This window comes from Colossoma macropomum, unplaced genomic scaffold, assembly GCF_904425465.1.
Source record: "Colossoma macropomum unplaced genomic scaffold, Colossoma_macropomum, whole genome shotgun sequence".
Taxonomy (NCBI): Eukaryota; Metazoa; Chordata; class Actinopteri; order Characiformes; family Serrasalmidae; genus Colossoma; species Colossoma macropomum.
Window position 1 is genome coordinate 11,062,090 of NW_023494792.1, and position 9,119 is coordinate 11,071,208.

The following is a 9,119-nucleotide window of genomic DNA, read 5'->3' on the forward strand; positions in this document are numbered from 1 at the left end:
TATCCAAATAATAGCATGTCTATGCATGTTTCCAGTGTTTCTGTTGTATTTGTGGAACTCACAACAGAACACAAATTCCTTGTAAGGGCCAACATGAGTCAACAGAGAGGTGCTTCCTTTCAAACACTGTCATGGAGAGTTGCCAAACACTTCCGGAGAACATCTCATGATGCAGTGGTCAGTTTTGTCAGGAATGTCATGAAACAGATTCGCATAAATGTTTTCCATGTGCTGTTTAATGTGCCCCAACTGTCAAAGTATGACTAAGAGGGACGAAGTGAAGCTGCCACAAACGGCCAAAAATCTCTAAAGCTCCTCCTCATCAACGGCAGAGAGAAGCACGCTGAAGCTCAAAACAAAGAGAGCCTCAACAGCAAAACAGTCCATCCACAGCAGCACGCTTCTTCTCTATTACATGGTAATAAACAGCATAGCTGGTTTTATTCAAGTCAGATAGATACTTTGAGCAAAATGAAGTAAAACAAGTTAACAGTTTAGAAGAACATAAGCAATGTTCTTTGTCAGGTCAAGTCTGAAAACAGTGTAGAACAACAACACCGGCTTCATCTTAAGTTGAGAGTGAAAGAAAGAAAGAAAGAAAGAAAGAAAGACAAAAGAAAGAAAGTGAAAGAAGAGCAGGGACAGGAAGCGAGACAGAGTGAAAGAGATAAAGCCAGTGAAGGACTGCTGATGCTGGCTTTGAGAGAACAAAAGGCTGAGACAGAGAGCCTCTTTAAAAGAGAGACTCAGAGAAAGACAAAGTGATTCGGACTCTTACCGTATGGCCAGGCTGTGCCTGGGGGCAGCAGGAGGATGAGGAGGCTGATGAACAGCGGGGAGTTGGGAGGAAGCGTGCCGCCTGGCCGCTGGCTCTGCCACTGCAGCCGCGCCGCTGAAGGCATGCTGCTCTCTGGAGCGCTGTTTACTTTCTGAGCTCAGCTGGTTTGACATCACCCTTCTCTCTCTCCCTCTCTCTTTCTTTCCCTCCCTCTTACACACGCGCTCTCTCTCTCTCTCTCTCTCTCTTTACATCTCTCCCTCTCCCTCCCTCTCTCCCCCACAAACACAGTCTCTCTACTCTGTCTTCCCTTTAACTCAGCACTCTCATTCTTTCTCTTTCATCCTTTCTTCTTCATTCCTTCTTTATTCTGTCTTCCTTTCTTTTGTTTTCCTTCTGTCTCCCTCCCTCTCTCTCTCTCTCTCTCTCTCTCTCTCTCTCTCTGTTGGCTTCATGTTACAGCATAAAGAACTCTGCTTTTAGGTAGGATGGACCTCTAAAAAAAACAACTCTCCTTTAGCTCCCTGAGCAACGTCACTGCTGTTCAATGAGTCTAAGTTCCATATGTGGACGCACTAGTCTCACACAACAACAGATAGCCTACAGTATCATCTCTCTGTGTTCTTTCCACACAAGTCAGAGACCACCCTTCATTTATTTAATTTACAGCAAAACAGCCATTAGGTACAAGTTCATTCATTTTTTCAGAGTCAAAAAACAGAAACAGTGGCTAAATATTACACAGAGCACTACATATAATGTTAAATATAATAGTATTTAGTGCATCCACTCTTGCCTTTATTACAGCTTCCAGACATTTTCAGTTTTTCAAAGAAATCTGCAGAAATATCTTTCCACAAATTCAGTCTTAGAAGTTGAATGCATTGTCTACTTCTCACAAACCAAGTAATACCAAAGACTTTCAATATTGGTTAGGTCTGGACCCTGAGGTGGTCAGCCCATTGTCCTGAGAATACCAGCAGCTTCTTGGTTTGATTTGCAAATGTACTTCTTTTTTTGTCAGTTAAAGCTTCTTGACAGCTACACATCTTTACAGACTCACAGCATTGAATTGTCCTCTCATAGTGGAAGGATGGACAGAAACACCTGTTTTTTTTTTTTAGATCTGAGGCAAGAGTGGAGCTTGATTTTCTCCTCTCTCTCAAATATGAACACTTTAAGAACCGTTTATCTTATGGTGACAGTTTTGTAGCTCTTGTACTGTTGTTAGGAGTCCCATTTTCTCTACATTTTTTAAATGATTTTAACTTTATAACTTTCATTTTGGGAACTCCTGTATTTTTACTTATTTCCTGTGACTTTCCTCTTTGTTATAAGTGGATTATCTTTTATATAACCTCCTCAGAGATATCCCCTGAAAATGGATAACCTGTACCTAATGGCCATTTAAACCGGAAATTAAATAAATGAAGGATGGCCTCTGATTTTGGTACAGTACTATAGTTTGACAAGATTCTTTAAGATACAGATTAAAAGTAGTTGAAGGCTTCTAATGTGTAATCATAAGGCAACAAGTTGCTATCTTTCCAAAAAAAACATGTTCCTTTCCAATCTCAGAACATTTCTTAGAAAGTCTCTAGAACCACAGTGAACAGAGCTTATTGCCATGACAGTGAAAAAACAACATCAGAGAAACCAATGGACTTGCATGAGGTCATTTCCAGTTCTTGATCTCTGTTCTTGTTTGCCATTATATGGGATCTGTAATGGAATGATAAAAAAGCACCATCATGATATAGATCAAGATCCCTTATACAGCATAAGCAGCTCAAATTCAAACAAGTATTCCAAACACTCTAGAGATCATATATCAACGAGCTTTTCCAAAAATAACAGGATTTAGCACCGATCCCACCCTCTCCTCATGCATTCACCTTTCATCGGCTCTACACTGTTTGCTCAGATGCGTAAGTGTTTATTATGAGGTACTGGGTGGGTTTGGGGCTGACTCAGGCCTTCCTGATGGACTAATCCATGACTTACATAGAACACATGCAGAGCCTTTTTGTTGCCAAGTGGCTGTGGACTTCATAATTGTGTACCTGGTTGATTCTTTAAGAAAATCAGTTGACCTATCAATGGCCACTTAAAGTGTACTTTAATGACAACTTTGGTTGCGCAAGTCATACAGATTGTTAGCAAATATCTCATTTAACCTAAAGGAAAATAGCACATTTTTTAAAATCAAAGTCTTTGAAAAACTCACATCAGACAACTACAGTTTCTTCTACTTAATGTTGAGATTCCATTTTAACCCCTTCAATTGCCAGGCTTATTATAATTCACTAAATACATGCATATCAATGCAAGCAGGATGAGTTATTCTTAAGTTCTAGGAGTTCAAACTAGGCAGGTTAGAATCGATAATGACATGGAATTTGCCACCATGCTAATCCTAGCTAGATGATGAATACAATCTATTTTAACAGGGTGACTTTTAACCTGCATGCAAAGTAAAACAGTCAATGTCCCATTAGGTTACATGGAATTTTGCCAATAATCTGTAAAGCTTCCTATCTCACAACAGTTGCTCAAAAGAATGCATATGTGGGTGGAGCATGAATAGCTTAGTTAGATTGTTTGATTGACCATCAATTAAACCTTATGTTTGACTTTCCAGAATCATAACACAAGTCAAGTCAAATTTATTTATATAGCACCTTTTACAACAGATGTTGTCAAAAAGCAGCTTTACAGAGAATCCAGGTCCACACCCCCAGTGAGTAAGCCTTGGCAACAGTAGCAAGGAAAAACTCCCTCAACAGGAGGAAGAAACCTTGAGAGGAACCAGACTCAAAAGGGGAACCCATCCTCCTCTGGTCAACACCGGATAACAGCACAGACACAAACAGTATAAGTGGATACAGTTTTACACTTCTGTGCAGTGTGCCGGCCGTATCAGTCACGTCAGACCCTCACAATCCCTGGGCCACTCTCAGGTGACCCCGCTACCATTGGAAGCAAGACTTTTGCAACCCAGCATAACCCAGCATGCTGGTATTGTAAATATTTATCTTAATCTTATGGCTGGATCACTGTAGCCATACGGACTACAGGGCAGCATCCGGGCAACGTGTTTATAGCATCATCCATCATGTCGTCTTTAGTCTGAAACAACATGTTTCAGTTCATAAATCATGTTCTCTAATTTGCATATAGTATATCCCCACAGTCCCTGCTCTTCTGAACTAGTTTTGTACCCACTCGCTGCTGCTGCCAAAATAAGAGGGTCGACAGCATGTGAAAATAACTCAGTAAACAGCCATTACTGTGTAAACAAAGGGAGTCACTCTGTAGGACACTGCAGACTGAGCTTAGTGTGGAAACAGCAGAGCAAAAGGTATGTGAATTCAAAAGGAGTGAATTCAAAATTATGTTTCAACCCCTTTTCACAGTAGCCATTTCTGCCTGTTTTGGGGTCCCTCATTTGAACTATGAAAGATATAAGATATCAAGAATGCTGCAGTTTCACAACAGGCAGATCTCACACCTAATTGCTCATATTTCACACCCACAGAGCCAACAGTGTTCTTATTAATCTGAAAATATCAGAGTGAATTTCCATTCTGTAAGCAGAATGGTCTGCAAAAGGGCCTGCAGAAAGAGGCCACTTCATTCAAATCACTTTTGATTGTTATACATATTGTTTGCTAGATTTTCATATTTTACACTTTTTAAAGTGAATATGAGTTTAAGAAAAGCCCCTTCACACATTAAATATGGACTGATATGCTGTTTAGTTTGTAGCATACTGTCCCAAATTATTGTGGCATAGACTTATAGAAGATTCTCACACTTTGCTTTTATCTGGCCTCCCTCAAATAAGCAGCTAACAGACAGAACATTGAGGTGTAAAGGGATGCTACCTTCTCTTGCACACTAGTGTCCAGACAGTGAACTGCTAAACCAGATTTATGCAAAAGTGAGCATATCTTTATATACTGGACATGTGTCTACATCAAACACCTGATCGTTATATACTACACTATATGGTCAAAAGTGTGTGAATAGTGCCCCTCCTAATTATTGAGTTCAGGTGTTTCAGCTACACTCATTACTAACAGTTTTATAAAAATCCAGCACATAGCCATAAAGTCTTCATAGACAAACATTGGCAGTAGAATGGGTCTTACCCAAAAGCTCAGTGGCTTTAAATGTGGCACTGTCATAGGATGGCACCTCTGGCACAAGTCAGTTTGTGAAATTTTTGCCATGCTAGATCTGCCTGTCAACTTTAGGTGCTTTTATTGCAAAATAGGAGGGTCCAGGAGCAACAACAACTCAACCATAAAGCAGTAGACCACAAAAACTCACAGAGTGGGTGTTAGGTGTCAGTGCCTGTGCACGTGTGTGTTTGTTTTTTCTCCCCTCTCTGTTGCTCTTCTCCTGCTCTTTTGCCTGTCTCTTTTCCTTATGTGTAAGCACGTATTTTGTTTTTTTTTTGTGTTTGTGTGTGTCTCTCTCTCTCTTGGTCTCTTCACAGAGGTACCTGCTCTGGAACCAGCCATGTGAGAACCAATCAGAGGCCTGGGTGGTGCAGTTGGGGGAGGAGGCTATGTTTTAAAAGAGGCCTTCAAGATGGCTGAAGAGAGAGAGAGGACTGGTCACATGTGCTGTTTTAGTTTGTCTTTTTTAATCTCTTGTGTTGGGAGTGTGCTTTGTTTTACGTGTTTTACCAGTGCTTCTTTTAACTTAGTTTGTAAGATGGTCTTTTATGTTAGACGAAGTACTTTAGCTGTGGTATTTTACCTGCACACTTTTAACTTTGTTTTACAAGAGATTGTTTGTACCACCTGGGGTTTCAAACAGGTAAGAGGGGCGCGCCTATACATTTGCACCATGTAGATGTCTACTCTGTCTAGTTGCCTAGATCAGAGGGTGGGCACTGCCACATATACTTTTGGTTACTGGCTAGGGAAGTTTAGAGTAGTTAGCTTTGGTTTCCTTTTTATTAGATTAACTAAATACTTTTTGTTTCAGAGTAGGCAAGCGTGGTTCGGTTTTGATATGTTCTTTTCTTTGGTGCTGTCCAGTTTGATTCTTCCAGTGTGGTACTAGGTATCACAGCACTCTGGTTTTATTGAGGTTTGTTTTAATAAAAATGGCTTCAAAAGCTCTATATTGGTCTGTTCCTCACGCTTCTAATCAATTCTCACCAGTTCAGTATTTTAATGCCACATGTTCCAGATCCCACGCACCCTAGACAAAACGTGGGGTCGTAACAGTGGGGCTGCAAAGTCCTGAAATGCATAGCATGTAAAAATCGCCTATCCTCTCTTGCAACACTCATTACAGAGTTACAAACTGAAGGAGCATCAGTACAAAAACGTGTGTCAGGAGCCTCATGAGCTGTTTTTCCATAACGGAGCTGTTGCACACAAGCCTAAGATCACTATGCCCTATGCCAAGCTGAAATAATGTAAAGCATGCCACCACTGGACTCTGGAGCACTGGGAATGTGTTCACTAGAAGGATGAATTACACTTCACTATCTCGCTGCCAGATGGATGAATCTGGGTTTGGCTGATACCAGGAAGATGCTACCTACTTGAATGCATAATGGCAAAACCAAAGTTTGGTGGAGGAAGGATAATCATCTGGGGCTATTTTTCAGGGTCTGGACTTCCAGAGCAGGGTAATGTTAATGCTGCAGCATACAAAGACATTTTAGACAATTTTATGCTTCCACATTTATGACAACAGTATAAGGAATGCCCCTTTTTATTCCAGCATGACTGTGCCCCTGTCCACAAATCAAGGATCATAAAGATGCATTTTGACAAGTTTGGTACAGAGAAACTCCAGTAGCCTGCACAGAGCCCTGACCTCAACCCCACTGAATACCTTTGGGATGAACTGGGGTGTTGATTGCGAGCAAAGTCATCTCATCCAACATCAGTGCCTGACTTCACAAATGCTGTTTTGACTGGATGGGCACAAATTACCACAGACACAATCCAAAATCCTGTGGAAAGCCTTCTCAGAAGAGTGGATGCTGTTATAGCCAAAAATGGGCTGGGCAACTCTATATTAATACCCATGACTTTGGAATAGGATGTCCAGCAAGCTCACATAGGTGTGATGCTGAAGTGCCCACATACTTTTTGCCATACAGTGTTCTTATAAGAGAGAATGCTCTGTTACCTAATTTAGTGTGCATGCATTCTGACCTGCTAAATTGTTCCGATCCCTTACCTATCACTACTGTACATGTGTAGATGATGGACACATCTTGCAAAAGAGGGTGCAGGAAAGTTGTCCCCCAGGGTGAGCACTTTAAACTAAATGCTTGTTGCTGCTAGGACACAAGAATCAGTGTATATTTGAAAGTAAACCCTGTAGTATCAGTAATGAAATAAGATAATGTTTATGACAGTGCCACCAGGGTTTCCCTCTAAGGTTGTGTAAGAGCATATGGTTTTGATATATAAACACTGGATCAGAATGGACACTCCTATTCATGGAATCCCTAGAAGTGTGTTCATAGAACTATTAAATAAAGCAACACCAAGTGAACAACATTTTCAATGCCAGAGCACATTTTCATGGAAAACACTGTTCTGTTTAGAAGCTTCTTACTAATTTCCCTTCATAGCTGTGTTTGTCAACTTTACATTATGACATGCACATGTGCACAGATCTGTAAATGCTGTTTTTAAGATGTTTTAGAAGTTACACATGTTAACAAATTTTGGCACATTAGAGGAACTGGATTTTTACATGGTATCACTGCAAAATGTCAAATATTTTGTCTTTCATATTCACACCTTACACTTTTGATATTCACACCTTACAGCAATTACAGCAGCAGTAGCTTATGTCTGTTCAGCCCATGTTACTTTAAGAGCAATAATAATCGTTGTGATAATCTGTGAATGTTCTAGTTACTAAGACTGCTGTTAAATCAAGAAAGATATCCCTGAGACGTATGTGAAAGAGGTGGACTGAGTGAGTCATAGAATGAGAGGGAGAGAGAGAGGTGCAGCAGTGTTATGGTTCAGGCCCAGCCTGCAGCAACGTGTAGCCAAAGCAATTGTGTTTTCTTTATTTACAAGTGATTCCACTGAACTGTAATACTGAGTCCTCCCATTCTTTGTAACATCATCTTTGCTTCCTTTCCTTCCATTCAAACTAACCCACTGCCCTGAGTCTCAGTAAGACCATAGCAAAACAACGACAAGCTTTACACTGGTGGCAGCGGTGACACACGCTAACTGCAACGTTGGTGGACATTTGGACTGTAGAGCTATGGATGCTTGTATTTTGTTTGTTTTAAACACTGAAAATGTGGACGAAGAACGACAGGCTGCTCCTTCTTTGTCGTTGCATATGGCAGGCTCTGCTGACACAACACACTCACAAGTTCCATTTCAGAATAGAGCCATTTAGATCATGGATTCAACATTTTGAAGTCACTCCTGATGTTTCAACTGCCACTTCAGTCTCAAATTCATGAGCATGGGGTGGCTACCTTAGAGGCTGCACTGAAAGTGGCAGGTCAGTATGATCTCCATCGTCTGATAGGACTGTCCATTCTGCTGATCACTATTACTCTTTCTATGATGACAGCTCGGCCCCACGTCGACAATCTTGTCATGCTCTCATTATGACACACATCATCAGTGCTTGGACTGCTGGGATAATTCCTCTGCTTCCAGTTATCCCCATGAGAGGGAATCTAGTCATTCTCCTTCCCCTTCCTTTAGCCTCAGAAGTGAGAAACTTCTGAGGTCTCTTTTCCTATTGTAGGCAATTTATTAGCCATTTCTCTCACATTGCTGAACCTTTCAATCACCTTACTCATAAAAGAGTGCCCTTTCAATGGTCTCCAGATGCCAATGATCCCGACCAGACGATGAAATATGCCTTGACCTCACCACCTGTTTTGACCTTCCCCCATCTGTTGGCTCCTTTCCTGCTGTATAATGATGTCTCCCTTCATGCCATCAGGAGTGTACTGTCTCAACAGGTAGCAGGTAGGAACACATCATTGCATATGCCAGTCATACCCTCTCAGTTTTGCAAAGGAAGTGGTCAGTATTTGATTGAACTATATGCCACTGTCTGGTCAGTTCATCATTTTTATCCTTACTTGGGCTTTCATCCATTTATCATCATCACAGGCCACAAGCCATGGGTGGGCCACTGGATCAGGATCCCAAAGGCCAACGCACACATTGGGCTGTTGCACTAGACCTGCACAACTGGACCGTAGTGCACCGTGATGGCCCTAAACAACTCAACACAGATGCCATGTCTTGCTGCAACTTTGAGAACTACTGATCATCCAAGACAGGTATAGTCCCAGGGCCTGGATGGC

At 41.3% G+C, this 9,119-nt stretch overlaps 1 protein-coding gene across 1 annotated transcript in view; it reads right to left on the minus strand.

The window, feature by feature from the left end:
• pamr1 (peptidase domain containing associated with muscle regeneration 1) overlaps positions 1 to 970 on the minus strand; it is a 32,534-nt gene extending 31,564 nt beyond the window's left edge. The window contains exon 1 of the mRNA XM_036575925.1: positions 779 to 970. Within this exon, the coding sequence (XP_036431818.1) occupies positions 779 to 902 (124 nt within the window). The 5' untranslated portion in view covers positions 903 to 970. The remainder of the gene's footprint in view (positions 1 to 778) is intronic.
• Positions 971 to 9,119: the final 8,149 nt, after the last annotated feature.